Source organism: Geotrypetes seraphini, chromosome 9 (assembly GCF_902459505.1).
Source record: "Geotrypetes seraphini chromosome 9, aGeoSer1.1, whole genome shotgun sequence".
Lineage (NCBI taxonomy): Eukaryota > Metazoa > Chordata > Amphibia > Gymnophiona > Dermophiidae > Geotrypetes > Geotrypetes seraphini.
This window is the reverse complement of record NC_047092.1, coordinates 120,164,403-120,184,410: the sequence shown is the minus strand read 5'-3', so window position 1 is coordinate 120,184,410 and position 20,008 is coordinate 120,164,403. Positions and strand designations below refer to the sequence as shown.

Here is a 20,008-nt window from a genome sequence, read left to right as displayed (position 1 = left end):
TACATGAGTATTTTATTCTAGAATACCCTACCTAATAAGGTTATGCTCCTACCGCTTCATAATAACTGTGTACCATCTCATACCATAATAACCGCGTACCATCTCGACTGCAATGTTTTAGTTCAAAGACTGAACTAAAACATTGCAGTCGGGATGGTGCATGGTTATTATGAAAAGGTAGGCACATAACCTTATTAGAATAAAATACTCATGCACTAAGCTAGAATATAAAAAGCTTTTTGCATTGTCTGTCTGTTTTGAAATTACAGGGGGCTGTTCTTGAAAAAGCCTAGTGGCAAAACATGGTGGCCAGTCCCTTCCCGGCATTAAGATTTAAGGTGCTGCATTTTGGGACATTTGCTACTACTGGTTGCAGCATAAAGTGAATAGTTGGCTGATTTTGAATACATTGCCACTAATGGAGTGAGCATATAATCCAACTGGCTTTCATTATTTGGTGCATCAACAGATTCCCAATAGAATTTTGAGCTCACTATGTTACTGACACATTATGGAACCTGTCGCTTTTTCCTCTATAATAATATCAAAATCCAACCTCTTCTCTCCAAGCATACTACCAAAACCCTTATCCATGCTCTCATCACCTCACTATTGCAACTTATTTCTCTCAGGTCTTCTGCTCAACCATCTCTCTCCCCTTCAATCTGTTTAAAATGTTGCTGCACGATTCATATTCTGCGAGAGCCATCACACTCACATTACCCCTCTCCTAAAGTCACTTTATTACTACTGAATGCTGATGTAGCTATATCACAATGACGTCCAACTTTCTTACCATAAGTGGACAAGAAGTGACACATTGGAATGGAGATTCAGGAGGGGGAGGGAAGAAGCAAGGTGTTCATAAAAATAGAAAGGTTTCTCCTCAATGGCCTAAAAGATTTTCAAGACAGGAGGTCACATGATTGGGCAGCAGTATGCACTAGAAAAAACTGCAGGAACTTGGTCACAGCTCTGGACAGCAGCATGGACTAGAAAACACTGATGAGGGGACGGGAGATAGTGGCTTGCAGGAATTCCCAAGCATGCTCAGAAATACATTCTTGGTTCTTCTTAACCCAAGAGAGCTGGTCTAATCTGGCACTATCAAATGACTTCACCCACTTGTGTGACTATCTACCTTGCTTGTCAATAGGAAAAATAAAAATTGCTCTCAGTATGTGCAATATGTCATTGCATACGATATAGTTATAAAATTCCTAACCAGAAAAGTAAACAATTATAAAATATTAACATTTCTGTAAATACATGGCACAAATCAGGATATTTATGTGGTTTCAACAAGGGTTTGGGATAGGTGTAACTGCAAATTATACCCTTCAAACAGCTTCAGGTACCATGCCCTGAAATCTCAGGGGTGAGAGTCTGGATTAGAACCATTATTAGATGCATACTTTATAGTTACAGGCTCAGGATAATTTCTGTCTTCCCTCTTGTACCACCACTTACCTTACATTTCCTCCAGCCTTTTGAATTCTCATTCGTTCTTCATACTGGGTTGGATTGTGCTCTCTACTCAACATCAAAGCTGTTGGTTTCTGACTCTCTTCATTGTAACGACACAAAACAGCCTAGAAAGAGAGAAGAAATCCTCATGAAAAATACCAACAGGTCTATCTCATACTGTAATGCTGCACACTACTCACTACAAAGTAGTACAGAAAACTATCTTCTAACAGGTGTGAAAACAGACTAGGGTTAACTTTTATTCCAAACAGTAAGTAATCAATATTAGTTCTTCAAATCGAAGAATTTTCTTAGGAAAAGTCCACAAATTCATCTGATACTGTAGCACTATCAAGTGTAACAGTCAGAAAATAACTATAAACACAACTATTACCGTATATACTTGAATATAAACTGAGATTTTTGAGCTTCCCTTGGGGGAGGGATTGTGGAAGGAGGGTCAGTAGCATGTTGATGGTAATTGGGAACACTTGTGCCATGGACATCATAGGGTGGGGGGGGGGAAGAGGGAGTAGGACACTAGCACTGGTCATTGAGTGTGTTGGGGGAGGGCAGAGGAAGGGACACCAGCATGCCAATGGTCATTCAGGGGGAACACACTAGTGCCAGTTATGAGGGTGTGGTGGAGAACAGAAGCACCAGTCATCTTGATGGGTGGATGGAACAGCAGAACAGTGATGGTGGTGGGGAAAGGTAGCACAGATGGTCATCAGGAAGGATGGGAGTGGAGAACACTAGTGCTGGTCATCGTAGGGTGAAGGACCGAAGTGCCAGTCTTGGGGGAAGTAAAAGACAGTGGTATCAGTCATTGAGAGAGAAGAGGGATGGACAGCAGTTAATGTGTTAAAACTTAGCTCACCACAATGACCCAAATGTCTTACCTTGGTTAATATTCAAGTCAACTTTCCTGCCCCCTCCTTTTTTTTTGGGGGGGGGGGGAGAAAGTTACCTTGGTTTATATTCGAGTTGGTTTATATTCAAGTATATACAGTAGTCTGAATAGCTTAACGTTGGAGAGCACTTAGAAGTCATAAGAACATATGAATAGCCTTACTGGGTCAGACCAGTGGTCCATCACGCCCAGTAGCCCGTTCTCATGATGGCCAATCCAGATCATTAGTACCTGGTTAAAACCCAAGGAGTAGCAATATTCCATGCTATCGATCCAGGCCAAGCAGTGGCTTCCCCCATGTCTTTCTCGATAACAGACTATGGATTTTTCCTCCAGGAACTTGTCCAAACCTTTTAGAACCAGCTACGCTATAGAAACATAGAAACATAGAAAAAGACGGCAGATAAGGGCCGCGGCCCATCTAGTCTGCCCACCCCAATGACCCTCCCCTATTTATCTCTGTGCAGAGATCCCACGTGACGATCCCATTTCTTCTTAAAATCAGGCACGCTGCTTGCCTCGATCACCTGAAGTGGAAGTCTATTCCAGCGATCAACCACTCTTTCGGTGAAAAAGTATTTCCTGGTGTCGCCGTGCAATTTCCCGCCCCTGATTTTCCATGGATGTCCTCTTGTCGCCATCGGACCTTTGAAAAAGAAGATATCTTCTTCTACCTCGATACGGCCCGTGAGGTATTTGAACGTCTCGATCATGTCTCCCCTCTCTCTGCGTTCCTCGAGTGAGTATAGCCGTAATTTATCCAGCCGTTCTTCGTACGGGAGATCCTTGAGTCCCGAGACCATCCGGGTGGCCATTCGCTGGACTGACTCAAGCCTCAGTACATCCTTGCGGTAATGGGGCCTCCAGAATTGTACGCAGTATTCCAGATGAGGCCTCACCATGGATCTATACAATGGCATAATGACTTCAGGCTTGCGGCTGACGAAACTCCTACGTATACATCCTATGATCTGCCTAGCCTTAGATGAAGCCCGCTCCACTTGATTGGCAGTCTTCATGTCTTCACTGATGATTACCCCCAAGTCCCGTTCTGCAACAGTCCTTGCTAGGATCTCGCCATTTAGGGTGTAAGTCTCGCATGGATTTTGACTGCCAAGGTGCATGACTTTGCATTTCTTGGCATTGAAGCTCAGTTGCCAGGTCCTAGACCATTGCTCCAATAGGAGTAGGTCATGTTTCATATTGTCCGTTGTGTTCTTGCTTGTTATGTTACACAGTTTGGCGTCATCGGCGAATAATGTTATTTTACCGCGAAGCCCCTCAGCCAAGTCTCTTATAAAGATATTGAAAAGGATCGGGCCCAAGACCGAGCCCTGCGGCACTCCGCTGATCACTGCCGTCGTTACAGAGGGGGTGCCGTTTACCACCACCCTCTGAAGCCTACCACCAAGCCAGTCCCCAACCCATTTAGTCAAAGTGTCACCTAATCCTATAGAACTCATTTTGCACAATAACCTGTGGTGAGGGACACTATCAAATGCTTTGCTGAAGTCCAAGTAAACAATGTCCAAGGACTCTCCAACATCGAGCTTCCCCGTCACCCAGTCAAAGAAGCTGATCAAGTTGGATTGGCAGGATTTCCCCTTGGTAAATCCATGCTGACGGGGATCCCGCAGATTCTCCTCATCCAGGATCATATCTAATTGGTGTTTGATTAGAGTTTCCATTAGTTTGCTCTTACCACATCCTCTGGCAATGCGTTCCAGAGCTTAACTATTCTCTGAGTGAAAAAAAATTTCCTCCTATTAGTGTTAAAAGTATTTTCCTGTAACTTCATTGAGTGTCCCCTAGACTTGGTAATTTTTGACCGAGTGAAAAATTGATCCTCTTGTACAAGTTCTACTCCACTCAGGATTTTGTAGACTTCAATCATATCTCCCCTCAGCCGTCTCTTTTCCAAGCTGAAGAGCCCTAACTGTTTTAGTCTTTCCTCATATGAGGGAAGTTCCATCCCCTTTACCATCTTGGTTGCTCTTCTTTGAACCTTTTCTAGCACCACTATATCTTTCTTGAGATAAGGAAACCAGAACTGAACGCAATACTCCAGATGAGGTCACACCATGGCAGCGGCATTATAACATTCATAGTCTTGTCAACCATCCCTTTTTTAATAATTCCTAGCATCCGGTTTGCTTTTTTGGCTGCCACCACACATTGGGCGAAAGGTTTCATCGTATTGTCTACGATGACACCCAGATCCTTTTCTTAGGTGTTAATCCCCAAGGTGGACCCTAGCATCCGATAACTGTGATTCAGGTTATTCTTCCCAATGTGCATCACTTTGCATTTGTCCACAATAAATTTCATCTGCCATTTGGACGCCCAATCTTCTAATTTCCTAATGTCCACCTGCAGTTTTTCACAAACCGCATGCATTTTAACAACTTTGAACAGTTTAGTGTTATCTGCAAATTTAATCACCTCACTCGTCATTCCAATTTCCAGATCATTTATAAATAAGTTACCGTATTTTCACGCATATAACGCACGCGTTATACGCGTTTTTACCTACCGCGCATACCCCTCGCGCGTTATATGCGTGAGCGCGGTATACAAAAGTTTTAAAACATAGTTCCCACCCCGCCCGACGCCCGATTCACCCCCCCAGCAGGACCGCTCGCACCCCCACCCCGAACGACCGCTCGCACGCGCTCCCACCCGCACCCGCATCCACGATCGGAGCAAGAGGGAGCCCAAGCCCTCTTGCCCGGTCGACTCCCCGACGTCCGATACATCCCCCCCCCCCCGGCAGGACCGCCGACTTCCCGACAATATCGGGCCAGAAGGGAGCCCAAACCCTCCTGGCCAGGGCGACCCCCTAACCCCACCCCGCACTACATTACGGGCAGGAGGGATCCCAGGCCCTCCTGCCCTCGACGCAAACCCCCCTCCCCCCAACGACCGCCCCCCCCAAGAACCTCCGACCGCCCCCCAGCCGACCCGCGATCCCCCTGGCGACCCCCACGACCCCCCCACCCCCCTTCCCCGTACCTTTGGTAGTTGGCCGGACAGACGGGAGCCAAACCCGCCTGTCCGGCAGGCAGCCAACGAAGGAATGAGGCCGGATTGGCCCATCCATCCTAAAGCTCCGCCTACTGGTGGGGCCTAAGGCGCGTGGGCCAATCAGAATAGGCCCTGGAGCCTTAGGTCCCACCTGGGGGCGCGGCCTGAGGCACATGGTCGGGTTGGGCCCATGTGCCTCAGGCCGTGCCCCCAGGTGGGACCTAAGGCTCCAGGGCCTATTCTGATTGGCCCACGCGCCTTAGGCCCCACCAGTAGGCGGAGCTTTAGGATGGATGGGCCAATCCGGCCTCATTCCTTCGTTGGCTGCCTGCCGGACAGGCGGGTTTGGCTCCCGTCTGTCCGGCCAACTACCAAAGGTACGGGGAAGGGGGATGGGGGGGTCGTGGGGGTCGCCAGGGGGGTCGCGGGTCGGCTGGGGGGACGGTCGGAGGTTCTTGGGGGGGCGGTCGTTGGGGGGGAGGGGGGTTTGCGTCGAGGGCAGGAGGGCCTGGGATCCCTCCTGCCCGTAATGTAGTGCGGGGTGGGGTTAGGGGGTCGCCGTGGCCAGGAGGGTTTGGCTCCCTTCTGGCCCAACTACCAAAGGTACGGGGAAGGGGGGTGGGGGGGTCGTGGGGGTCGCCAGGGGGGTCGCGGGTCGGCTGGGGGGGCGGTCGGAGGTTCTTGGGGGGGGGGGCGGTCGTTGGGGGGAGGGGGGTTTGCGTCGAGGGCAGGAGGGCCTGGGATCCCTCCTGCCCGTAATGTAGTGCGGGGTGGGGTTAGGGGGTCGCCGTGGCCAGGAGGATTTGGGCTCCCTCCTGGCCCGATATTGTTGGGGAGTCGGCAGTCCTTCGGGGGGAGGGATGTATCGGACGTCGGGGGGGGCATCAGGCTTTCAGGATGGGGACAGACCTTCAAGGGGGGACAGTGCACGGAAGTCAGGGGGGGTGAACGGAGAGTCGGGACAGCGCACGGAAAGTCAGGGCGGGCGAAAGGAGCGTCGGGCAGCATGCGCGGTATACCCGTGAGCGCGGTATACCAAAGTTTTTGTACATATCATCGTGATTTCTGCGCGCTATACCCGTGTGCGCGTTTTATACGGGTGCGCGTTATTTGCGTGAAAATACGGTAAATAGCACCGGTCCCATTACCCCTGCGGCACTCTATTGTTTACTCTCCTCCATTGAGAAAAATGACCATTTAATCCTATCTTCTGTTTTCTAGCCGATAACCAATTTCTAATCCACAATTGAAATTTGCCACCTATCCCATGACACTTTAATTTTCTTAGGAGCCTCTGATGAGGAACTTTATCAAAAACTTTCGGAAAATCTAGATACACTATATCAACCGGCTCACATGTATTCACATATTTATTCACACCTTCAAAGAAGTCAAGCAAATTGGTGAGGCAAGATCTCCCTCGGCTGAACCCATCCTGACTCCGTCTCATTAAATCATGTTTGTCTATGTGTTCCACAATTTTATTTTTTATAATCGTTTCTACCATTTTGCCCGGCACTGAAGTAAGGCTTACCGGTCTGTAATTTCCTGGATCTCCCTTGTAGCCCTTTATTAAAGCTTAGTGCATGCTTATGGACGCGAGCATACACTAAGGGTTCTTTTTACGAAGGTGCGCTAGTGTTTTTAGCGTGCGCTACAATGCTGCGCGCGCTAACCCCTCTCTACATGGAAAATACTAACACCAGCTCTATGGAGGCATTAGCATCTAGCATGGGTGGCATTGTAGCGCGCGCTTAGTGCACCTTCGTAAAAGGAGCCCTAAGTGTCATGTGCCCCATAGGTATAAAATAGGATAGACAGCATTTAGTATGCATTGTGTTTTATTAAAAGGACCCCTTAGCTAATAACTAAACTCATTTTTTTTGCATATGTGGACAATAATGAAACATAGCAGACCCCAATCAACAAATCACTGTATGGTGTAAAACAAAGTTAATCCTCAGAGTTACATAGTAACATAGTAAATGATGACAGATAAAGACCCAAGTGGTCCATCCAGTCTGCTCCATAAATTAATTTAGTTTAAATGGTCCTTTTTCTTAGATATTTCTGGGCCAGAAACCCAGAGCCAGAAGCCCAGTAGTGTGCTTATGCACCAAAAATCTAATTTATGTGCTGAAAATGAATCAAATTCTGCAAAATTTATTGCCATAGATTTTTACTTTAACTCATATATGCAATGTAACAACATATCATTTTGGGACCAAATGTTTCAAGCTGCTTACACTGTTCACAAAATAAAGATTTTAGGTGTAACCTCTTTACTTGTAGTTTTTCTTTATTGCTCTGCAGCCATCCCTTTTCTCCTCTTCCTGCTGAAGCTCCTTCTTTGAGAGTCATACTATGGCACTCTCCCTCCCATCATACCACCCTAAGAACCTGACCTGCTGCTGCCTTTTCTGGTCCTTCTTTCATCTCCCCCCATCAGGCACCTCTCCTCCAACTCCCCCAAACAGCCTCTGCCCATTTGTTTTTCTCCTCTCTCCTTTCCTCTCTGCCTCACATAAGGCTCTTTCCCTCCCATTATTGAGCCATTAAACTTTGGTGACAATCCCTACACAAATGCTGGACAATTATTCCCTTTTTTTCATAACTTGGTACACCAAGTGTACCCATAAACTACAGAATACTAACATAAGTGATTGTTACACATATGAAAGGAGAAATTAGGTTCTTACCTGCTAATTTACTTTCTTTTAGCCTTTCCAGACCGGAAAGCACAGTTACTTACCATAACAGATGTTATCCAGGGACAGCAGGCAGCTATTCTCACATGTGGGTGACGTCATCCACGGAGCCTGGATGTGGACAGACTTGCAAGCAGCGTTGCTTGAAAAAACGCAGAAGTTTCGAGTCTGCCGCTCCGCACATGCGCGAATGCCTTCCTGCCCAGCACAGGGTGCGTCTCCTCAGTTCAGATAGCTAGCAGAAAACCCAACCAGGGAGGTGGATGGGTTGTGAGAATAGCTGACTGCTGTCCCGAGATAACACCTGTTACGGTAAGTAACTGTGCTTTATCCCAGGACAAGCAGGCAGCCTATTCTCACATGTGGGTGACCTCCAAGCTAACCAGAATGGGATGGTGGGAGTGTTGGCAACTTAGGAGAATAAATTTTGTAATATTCTCTGGCCAAAATGGCCATCCCATCTGGAGAAAACATCCAGACAATAATGAGAGGTGAAAGTATGAACCGAGGACCAGGCAGCTTTGCAAATGTCCTCAATAGGAGTGGATCTGAGGAAAGCTATTGAAGCCGCCATGGCTCTGACTTTGTGGGCTGTGACTCGACTCTGTAGATGCAGTCCAGCCTGAGCATAGCAGAAAGAGATACAAGCAGCCATCCTGTTGGAGATGGTATGCTTCGAGAGTGGATGTCCCAACTTGTTTGGATCAAAGGAAACAAAAAGTTGAGGAGTAGATCTGTGTGGTTTGGTACGTTCCAAGTAGAAGGCCAAAGGACGTTTACAGTCCAGGGTATGAAGAGCTGATTCTCCAGGATGAGAATGAGGTCTTGGAAAAAACACTGGAAGTACGATGGATTGATTGAGATGAAATTCTGAAATCACTTTAGGTAAGAATTTAGGATGAGTACGGAGGACCACCTTATCATGATGGAAAACTATGAAAAGTGGATCAGCAACTAAAGCTTGTAGCTCACTGACTCTTCGAGCAGATGTGAGGGCAATGAGATATTTCAGATGAGCCGTATGCATTGGTTCACAAGGAGACTTCATCAATTGAGCAAGAACAACACTGAGATCCCAAAACACTGGAAGCGGTTTGAGAGGAGGTTTGACATTGAAAAGTTCTTTCATGAATCTGGAAACCACGGGATGAGCAGAAAGGGATTTCCCTTCGATAGGCTGATGGAACGCAGCATTTGCACTAAGATGGATGCGAATGGATGTAGACTTGAGGCCAGAGGTAGATAAGTGCAGAAGATAATCCAAGACGGAAGACAAGGAGGTATCCCAAAGCTCCTTGTCATGAAAGATGCACCACGTAGAAAATCTAGTCCATTTTTGGTGGTAGCATTGTCTAGTGGCAGGCTTTCTGGTAGCCTCTAAAACATCCTGAACAGGTTGAGAAAACTGAAGAAGAGTTATGTTGAGAGGTACCAAGATGTCAGGTGTACAGACTGCATTTTTGGGATGAAGAAGAGATCCTTGACTCTGTGTAATCAGGAGATGGAAAAACCGGTAGAAGTATGGCTCCCTGACCTGAAGTAGAAGTTAGAATCAAGGTTGCCTGGGCCACAGAGGAGCTATTAGTATCATGGGGGCATGATCGTTCTTGAGTTTGACAAGAGTCTTGAGAATGAGAGGGAATGGAGGGAACGCATAAAGGAAGAAGAGAAGCATCTGCCTTGAGGCGATGAGGAGAGTATATCCTGGAGCAGAATTGAGGCAGTTTGTGGTTGTGGGGAGAAGCAAAGAGATCTATTTTAGAAGTTCCCCACTGAGAAAAAATGTGATGAAGAGGCGAGGAATTGAGTGTCCATTCGTGAGGTTGCAGAAGACGATTCAATTTGTCCGCCAGACAGTTTTTCTCTCCTTGAATGAAGACTGCTTTCAAGAAGGTGTTGTGATGGATTGCCCAGTCCCATACTTTTGAGCTTCTTGACAAAGAGGGAGAGATCCTGTTCCTCCCCGCTTGTTGACGCAGTACATGGCGACCTGATTGTCTGTCCGAATAAGGACTACCTGATCGTGAAGAAGATGCTGAAAAGCTATGATAGCATTGAAGATCACTCTGAGTTCCAACAGATTGATATGATTGATATGTGGATATCTAAAAGTTTGTAAGGAAAGAGGAAGTTCTGATGTTGGGAGATTTCAACCTGCCGGATGCGGACTGGAATGTTCCTTATGCGGAATCGGAAAGAAGTAGGGAGATTGTGGATGCCTTTCAAGAGGCTCTGCTCAGACAAATGGTGACGGAACCCACAAGGGAAACACAAGGGATATTGGATCTGGTCCTCACAAATGGAGAGAGTATCTCTAATGTTCAAGTGGGTGCTCACCTGGCAAGTAGTGATCATCAAACGGTTTGGTTTGATATAACGGCTAAAGTGGAGAGCGGCCACACGATACTTAAAGTCCTAGATTTCAAACATACGGACTTTAATGCAATGGGAGAGTACCTGAAGAAAGAGCTGTTAGGATGGGAGGACATAAGAGAAGTGGAAAGACAGTGGTCTAAGCTGAAAGGAGCGATAAAAATGGCTACGGACCTTTATGTGAAGAAAATCAATAAAAACAAGAGAAAAAGGAAGCCGATATGGTTCTCCAAACTAGTGGCTGCGAAAATAAAGGCGAAAGAGTTGGCGTTCATGAAATATAAAAAAAATCCAAGAAGAGGAGAGCAGAAAGAACTATAGGGTGAAACTTGAAAGAAGCCAAGAGAGAGATACATTTGGCGAAAGCACAGGTGGAAGAATAAATGGCTAAAAATGTAAAAAAGGGAGACACAAATTTTTTCAGATATATTAGTGAAAGGAGGAAGATGAAAAATGGAATTGCTAGGCTAAAAGATGCTGGAAACCATGTGTGGAGAGTGATGAGAAAGCAAATGTGCTAAACAAATACTTCTCTTCTGTGTTCACAGAAGAAAATCCTGGAGAAGGACCGAGATTGTCTGGCAAAGTTACACGAGAAAATGGAGTAGATTCTGCGCCGTTCACGGAGGAGGGTGTTTATGAGCAACTTGAAAAACTGAAGGTGGACAAAGCGATGGGACCAGACAGGATCCATCCCAGGATACTAAGGGAGCTCAGAGAGGTTCTGGCGAGTCCTATTAAAGACTTGTTCAACAAATCTCTGGAGACGGGAGTGATTCCTGGGGATTGGAGGAGAGCGGATGTGGTCCCTATTGATAAAAGTGGTCAAGGGATGAAGCAGGAAACTACAGACCGGTGAGCCTCACTTCAATTGTTGGAAAAATAATGGAAGTGTTGCTGAAAGAAAGGATAGTGTACTTCCTTAAATCTAATGGGTTACAGGATCCGAGGCAACATGGCTTTACAAAAGGTAAATCGTGCCAAATGAACCTGATTGAATTTTTTGATTGGGTGACCAGAAAGCTGGATCGAGGACATATGCTAGATGTAATTTACTTGGATTTCAGCAAAGCCTTTGATACAGTTCCTCACAGGAGGCTGTTGAACAAACTTGAAGGGCTGAAGTTAGGACCCAAAGTGTTAACTGGGTCAGAAACTGGCTGTCGGACAGACGCCAGAGGGTGGTGGTTAATGGAAGTCGCTCAAAGGAAGGAAAGGTGAGTAGTGGAGTCCCTCAGGGTTTGGTGCTGGGGCCAATCTTGTTCAATATGTTTGTGAGTGACATCGCTGAAGGGTTAGAAGGAAAAGTGTGCCTTTTTGCAGATGATACCAAGATTTGTAACAGAGTAGACACCGAAGAGGGAGTGGAAAATATGAAAAAGGATCTGTAAAAGTTAGAGGAATGGTCTAATGCCTGGCAACTAAAATTCAATGTAAAGAAATGCAGAGTAATGCATTTGGGGATTAATAATAGGAAGGAACCATATATGCTGGGAGGAGAGAAGCTGATATGCACGGATGGGGAGAGGGACCTTGGGGTGATAGTGTCTGAAGATCTAAAGGCAAAAAAACAGTGTGACAAGGCAGTGGCTGCTGCCAGAAGGATGCTGGGCTGTATAAAGAGAGGCGTAGTCAGTAGAAGGAAGAAGGTGTTGATGCCCCTGTACAGGTCATTGGTAAGGCCTCACTTGGAGTATTGTGTTCAGTTTTGGAGATCGTATCTGGCGAAGGACGTAAAAAGACTTGAGGTGGTCCAGAGGAGGGCGACGAAAATGATAGGAGGCTTGCGCCAGAAGACATATGAGGAGAGACTGGAAGCCCTGAATATGTATTCCCTATAGGAAAGGAGAGACAAGGGAGATATGATTCAGACGTTCAAATACTTGAAGGGTATTAATGTAGAACAAAATATTTTCCAGAGAAAGGAAAATGGTAAAACCAGAGGACATAATTTGAGGTTGAGGGGTGATAGATTCAGGGGCTATGTTAGGAAATTCAACTTTACGGAGAGGGTAGTGGATGCCTGGAATGTGCTCCCGAGAGAGGTGGTAGAGAGTAAAACTCTGACTGAGTTCAAAGAAGCATGGGATGAACACAGAGGATTTAGAATCAGAAAATAATATTAAATATTGAACTAAGGCCAGTACTGGGCAGACTTGCACGGTCTGTGTCTGTATATGGCCGTTTGGTGGAGGATGGCCTGGGGAGGGCTTCAATGGCTGGGAGGGTGTAGATGGGCTGGAGTAAGTCTTAACAGAGATTTCGGCAGTTGGAACCCAAGCACAGTACCGGGTAAAGCTTTGGATTCTTGCCAAGAAATAGCTAAGAAGAAAAAATTTAAATTGAATCAGGTTGGGCAGATTGGATGGACCATTCGGGTCTTTATCTCCCGTCATCTACTACGTTACTATGACACTGACGATCCATGTTGGACCAGTGGCCTTGAGTTCGGAGACCGTCGAGATGAGCCCCCCAAGCTTAGGTCGAGGAATCTGTCGTGAGGACCTTCTGATGAGGGGGTGTCTGAAACAGTAAACCTCTAGAGAGATTGGAAGAGAGCATCCACCAGTGAAGAGACTGTCTCAACGAAGGAATGACTGTAATGTGTTGAAAGAGTGGGTAGCAAGACTGTGCCCACTGAGATGCCAGGGTCCACTGAGGAATTCTGAGGTGAAGTCTGGCAAAAGGAGTCACGTGAACGGTCGAAGCCATATGACCGAGTAAGACCATCATGTGTGTCGCTGAGAGTGAAGAAAGGGAAGAAATGTTGTGGCAAAACTGAAGAAGAGCATCCAGACGTTGCTGAGGAAGTGTCCAGAACAGCTCCGACGAACTGCAGGTTCTGAGAGGGCTGAAGGTGGGATTTGGGAAAGTTGATTTTGAATCCCAAGCATAGTCCGTTGGGTCGCTACAATAACCTCCTGAGATGTAGAATCTTTGATGAGCCAGTCATCCAGGTAGGGGAACACCTGGAGGCCATGGTTCCACAGAGCTGCTGCAACCACCACTAGGCACTTGGTGAACACTCTTGGAGTTGATGCCAGGCCGAAGGGTAGCACTCTGTACTGAAAATGCAGATTCCCCACCCGAAATCTGACGTACTGATGGGAGGCTGGATGAATGGGAATGTAAGTGTAAGCGTCCTTGAGATCTAGAGAACATAACCAATTGTTCTGATCTAGAAGGGGATATAAGGATGCCAGGGACAACATGCAAAACTTTTCTTTGACCCAAAATTTGTTGAGGGCCCTGAGATCCAATATAGGCCGTAGATCGCCCGTCTTCTTTGGAACGAGGAAGTAACGGGAGTAAAATCCCCTGCTCTGCTGTTCCAAGGGAACTTCCTTAATTGCACGGAGACGAAGCAGAGCTTGAGCTTCCTGAAGAAAAAGGGCGGTCTGGGATGGATTGGAAGGATACTCTCTTGGAGGAAGCTCTGGTGGAATCTGAGTGAAATAGAGAGAGTATCCTTCCCTGATTGACAGCACCCAGAGGTAAGATGTAATGGTCTTCCATCGATGGTAAAAATGATGGAGACGACCTCTTATGGTTGGGAAGAGGGGAGGACAGAAGCACAACGATGGAGGTTATGCTCTGTTTGAGACAGTCAAAAAGGCTGAGAAGCCTTTGGTGTAGCCCACAAACCTGTACTCCTGCCCATTATTCCTTTTGTAGAAATCCTGAACAGAATCTCTTTAAGCCCCAGAGAATAAGTCTGGATACAAAATGGGTTAACAGAGGTGTTTCACAGAGAGCTGAGCCACATGCTGTGCAGCCAATCAGAGTGAAAGCTCACCAAGCAGGAAGAGAGTGGGTGGAAGGTAAATTACCCTGATTGTGGTATGCTGAGAGGAGCAGCTCAGAACGCTGGAGAAACTAGGTTACAGAGAACAGAACAGAGGCTCCTTGAGGAGAAAAGTCCCTGCTCCTTCATACCAAAGAAATTCTGCTTCCAGGAAGAACCAAGCTGGGAAAGTGCAGGTTCTTAAGCCTAAGTTAGCAGGGAGGGAAAGACTGGGGGAGAGGAGATATCCTGAGGCAGTCCCGGGCAACTGTTTATCCCCACAGTCAGAAGGCAGTGAGAAACTGGTGGAAGCTGATTACTCAATGGAGTTGGACGCCAGTAAGCCTGATTTCAATGACTCACAGCTGGGCATGGTGTGAATGCCTGCTGAGGAGGACAGCATATATGAAGATATGAATGATTAATAATAATCAATTTATGTATCGCAGGGCAGTAAAGTTCTATGTGGTTTACAAAAAATTAAAAAGATTACAATTACGAGACAAAATTAGATAACCAAATAATTAGAAAAAATACTATAATGATCTAGGTAGTTCATTACAATATCCATACCAATTAGTTGCCTAAATGTTTCAGGAACAAATATGTCTTTAAATATCTCCTAAATTCCACATAGGAATCAGATAGCATAATCAAATGTTCCAGGTCCTTACCCCATAATGCTGCTTGATATGACAGAAGATATTCATGATGTTTTTTAAATTTGCAGCCCCTAACAGGCGGAAAACCAAAATTCAAATGCAAATTTCTCCTGTGTTTGTTGGTTGCAAACGAGAAGAGCTCAATTATATATTTGGGAGATAGACCAAACAGAGCCTTAAAGCAGAAGCAACCAAACTTGAACTTCACCCATGCTTCCATTGGCAACCAATGCAGTATCCGATAGGAGGGTGTTATATGATCATATTTCTTCAATTCAAAAATCAAACTGACCGCCACATTTTGAACCATGCGCAGTCCTACATATTCCTCTGAGATATTGCCAAATAGGCAATATTACAGTAATCAAGCTAAGTATAAGGGACTGTACCAGAATTCTAAATGATGAAACATTGAAATATGCCCTAATGGATCAAAAAATCCACCTGGTTCTTCCTAGTCAAACCCTGATCTAGTATTTTACCCAAAATCTTAATGGTAGATTGGACAGGATAACTGAATTTATTTATGATCAAGGATGTTGTAGTATCGTATGGGCATGGAGAAGCTACGAAAAACTTCATTTTTCCTGAGTTAAGCTTTAATTTGAATTCAGTCATCCACTGTTCCATTATACCTAATACTTCTGTTGCTATAGGGATAACTTCTGAAAGAGAGTTAGCAAATGGAATGATAATCGTAAAATCATCTGCATAACTAAACAGTTTTATCCCCAATTGAGACAATTGTGTACCCAGTGATAACATATAAACATTAAAAAGCAGTGGGGACATTAGCAAACCCTGTGGAACACCAGATGAATTGTTCCAAATGCCTGAGCGATCATCATTAAAGCGAACATGATAGGTGTGAAACATAAGAAAACCCCGGAACCATTCCAACACCTCTCCTCTGATACCAATAGCATCCAGGCACTGCAACAGCCTTCCATGGTCCACTAAATCAAATGCGGAACTCATGTCAAATTGCATGATCAAAGCACTAAGACCTTTACTAAACAAAGTACGTATGTTGTCCAAAATAGCTGCAATTACTGTCTCGGTGCTAAATAAAGATCTGAAACCTCACTTAGATTCATGCAAAAGAGAGAAGTGATCAAGATATTCCATTAATTGAGAAAGGACCAATCCTTCCATGATTTTTACAAAAAAATGGTCTATAATTGATGATCAATGCCAATGATTCTTTATAATTTTTAGGGATTGGAGTGATTATAATGTAACCTTTGTTTATATGGAATTTCCCATTCTTTATATTATACGTCAGATAGTCCAACAATTTCAGTTTAAAGTCTATTGGGGTAACTTTCATGATTTCCAGTGGACAAGAGACAAAGCACAGTTACTTACCGTAACAGGTGTTATCCAGGGACAGCAGGCAGATATTCTCACATGTGGGTGACGTCATCCACATGTGAGAACTTGAAGATTTCAAGTTTGCTAATGCTGCACCACGCATGTGTGTGTGCCTTCCTGATCCACTAGAGGGCGCATACCCTCCACATGGTCCTCAGTTCAGATAGCTAGCAAAGAAACCAACCTCGGGGAGGCGGGCGGGTTGTGAGAATATCTGCCTGCTGTCCCTGGATAACACCTGTTACGGTAAGTAACTGTGCTTTATCCCAGGACAAGCAGGCAGCATATTCTCACATGTGGGTGACCTCCAAGCTAACCAAAAAAGGGATGGAGGGAAGTTGGCAATTCAAGAAAACAGATTACTCAAAACCGACTGGCCCAACCGGCCATCGCTCCTGGACAGAGTATCCAGGCAGTAGTGGGAGGTGAAAGTATGAACCGAAGACCAAGGGGCAGCCTTGCAAATCTCCTCGATAGGCGTCGACCTGAGGAAAGCTACAGAAGCCGCCATCGCTCGGACATATGTTCCGCAACTTGACCATGCAGCGCGAGACCAGCCTGAGCGTAGCAAAAGGAAATACAATCAGCCAACCAGGGACAAGTTGCGCTTGGAAACTGGGCGTCCCAACCGATTAGGGTCGAGGGACAAAAACAATTGAGGAACCGTCTGAGGAGACTGAGCGCGTTGAAGATAAAAAGTCAACGCCCTCTTACAGTCAAGTGTGTAAAGCGCCACCTCGCCCGGAGGCGAGTGGGGCTACAGGAAAGAGACCAGAAGAACAATGAAAAGAGGGAGAGGAAAGTCCGAAACCACCTTGGGCAAGAACTGGGGTTGAGTACACAGGACCACCGTGCATGAAAAGACGGGTCCGCAACCAAAGCTTGCAGCTCACTGACTCGCGAGCAGACGTGAGAGCAACCAGGAATACCACCTGCCAGGTGAAAAAATTCAAAGAGCTCTAGCAATGGAATCAATAGAGGTATCACCAATTGAGTCAGGACCACACAAAGATCCCAAACCACCGGAGGGGCTTTGAGCGGAGGATGTACATTGAAGAGATCCTTCATAAAGCGGGAAACCGTCGGATGGACGGAGAGCAGCGTCCCATCAAGCGGCCGATGACCGGCAGCAAAAGCACAGAGGTGGGCTCGAATAGATGTCGATTCGAGACCAGACCGAGACAAGTGAAACAGATAAACCAGCACTGAAGGCAAGGAGACAGAGAGCGGATCCATGCGGTGCTCAGCACACCACGCAGCAAATCAGGACCATTTCTGGGAATAGCATTGCCGAGTGGAGATCTTTCGAGAGGCCTCGAAAACACCCCCACCGACTTGAAACAGAAGGAGGGAGGCACGTTGCGAGGAACTAAGCTGATAAGTGTAGAGACTGCAGAATGGAATGCAATAGAAACCTCAACTCTGAGACAGCAGAGAAGGGAGCAGAGGTAGGAACAGAGGCTCCCTGACATGCTGGAGGAGCCGGGAGAACCGCAGCTGCCAGGGCCACCGAGGAGCCATCAAGATCATGGTCGCGCAGACCGACAGGAGGAGTAACAAAGACCTGAGAATCAGAGTAAGGGAAGGGAACACATAGAGGAACCTGCCCATCCAATCGAGAAGGAAAGCATCCACCTCGATGCGAACCCTGGGAGAATATCCTCGAGCAAGATCGAGGCAACCAGTGAGTGAGGGGCAAAGCGAACAGAACTACCTGTGGGGTTCCCCACCAGGCAACCACATGCCGCAGAGTCTGAGAATGGAGCGACCATTCATGCGGCTAAAAAGGGTGACGCAACGTGTCCACCAGACAATGCTGCACGCCCCGGAAACACACCGCCCAAAGAAAGAAGTAGCGGGGTAACGCCCCCTGCCAAAGACGAAGGGCTCGCCTGCAAAGTAACAGGGAACCTTGTCCACCCTGGCTAGGTCACAGAATACATCGCCCCCGGGATGACGGGACTCACCAGGACCCCGCAATCCATCGACCAATAACGAAAATCCGTCCCGGCATTGGAAATGGCCCGGAGCTGCAGCAGATTGATGCGGCTGCGACGGTCCGCACCCGACCAAAGAATCCGAGTCCGAAGGCCGTAGTGTCGCGCCCCTAAGTCGATGCCGAGGAGTCCATCGGCAGAACCTTCTGATGCAGGGATACGAAGAGGTGGCCCACCAACAAAACCAGCGCACCACCCAAGCGCTGGGAAGCGGGATCCCTATCCTGCCATCACTGAAATGCTCGGGTGCAGTGGGGAACACGAAGAGGAAACCAGGCGAACATCGGGACATGAACCGTGGAGACCCAAGATCCCAAAGCATCAGCTCGGCCGAGGTCGAAAACCGCTGAGTCACCAGCTGACTCAGGCGCAGACAGGCGGCCTGCCGAGGCAGTGACAGAAAAGACCGGAGGCGGACCGAGGACAGAGGGGCCATCGTCCGGTATAAACAGACAAGGCCCTCTCCCTGAGGTCGAGACAAGAAGGAGCGCAGACAAACTGGGTCCAGGTCCGCCCAGACGGACTCCCGAGACTGGGGTGGACAGAGACTGAAACGCTCCCAGATTAGAAACTAGTGCAGGTCCCGAAGGGCCCGGACCAGACGTAGCCCGGAGGATGGGAAAGCCCAACCGACAGAGGCGAGGCTAAACTCCCAGTGCGGAGACACGGTGACACCCCTCCCGAAGGGAGGGGAGGAATCCCCAGAAGAGAGCAGCCCGGAGGCTATGCGAGAATAGTCAAAAAGACGGCCAGGAGTCGCCGAAGCCGGCTGGACCCCAACCCGGAGCTGCTGCAGCTATAGCGACTGCTGCGAAGGAGGCCGAGATAACCCAAGAAAGGTATCCGGAGGGCCCCTCCGGAGAAGGAATCCAAACCACCAAGGCAGAAGGGATTCCGCTGAAGGCGTCCCGATAGGCGAAGGACCGGTCGCGGTCTGAAAGGTGGTTAGTGGCTTCCGCAAGAGAGGCCTCAAGCAACGCAGTACTCACGCAAGAAAAGGTGGTGAGACGAACCTGGAGGGTCGGGTCCACAGCCCCACTCTGCCCCAAGCGAGATGACGCATGGCGGGAGCAATAGAGCGGGAGCAGGGAGAGAGTCTCCTCCAGGAAACCAAACTCCGCACCACAACCAAATAGGAGCCGGAGATGCCGAGGCACAGAGCCACAGACGAAGTCGAGGCACGAAGCCCCCGTCGAAACCGGGGCGCAAACCCGCAGTCGACGCCGAGGCCCAAAACCCCAGCTGATGCCGAGGCCTAAAGCCCATAACGACACTGCGGCACCAAGCCCCAGTCGACTCCGAGGCACAAGGCCACAGTCAACCCAAGGGCACAAAGCCCCAAGCGACGCCCAGTCACAAAGCTCCAGTCAATGGCGAGGCACGAAGCCTCGGTCGACGCCGAGGCACAGAGCTCCAGCCGACGATGAGGCCCCCCAGCCTCAGTCGACGTCGAAGCACAAGCATCAGGCGACGCGGAGCACCCGGCTCAGCCGACGTCGAAGGTACAAAGCATCCATCGATGCCGAGACACCAAGCCCCGGTTGACGTCGAGGCAGCAAACCTCAGACGCCGGCGAGGCACAAAGCCGCAGTCGACGTCAAGGCACAAAGCCTCAGACGATGTCGAGGCACAAGTCTCAGGCGACGTCGAGGCGCACCAGCCTCAGACGCCGGCGCATAAGCCTCCGACGCCGCCGAGGCACAAAG

The 20,008-nt window shown here is 47.7% G+C and overlaps 1 protein-coding gene across 6 annotated transcripts in view; it reads right to left on the bottom strand.

The window, feature by feature from the left end:
* ILKAP (ILK associated serine/threonine phosphatase) overlaps window positions 1–20,008 on the bottom strand; it is a 211,807-nt gene that overhangs the window by 22,840 nt on the left and 168,959 nt on the right. For all 6 annotated transcript variants that reach the window (XR_004540596.1, XM_033957893.1, XM_033957890.1 and 3 more), the window contains one exon: window positions 1,471–1,592. Coding sequence is in view for 5 of the 6 variants with exons in the window: in XM_033957893.1 (XP_033813784.1) it covers window positions 1,471–1,592 (122 nt within the window). In the remaining variant the exon portion in view is untranslated. The remainder of the gene's footprint in view (window positions 1–1,470; window positions 1,593–20,008) is intronic.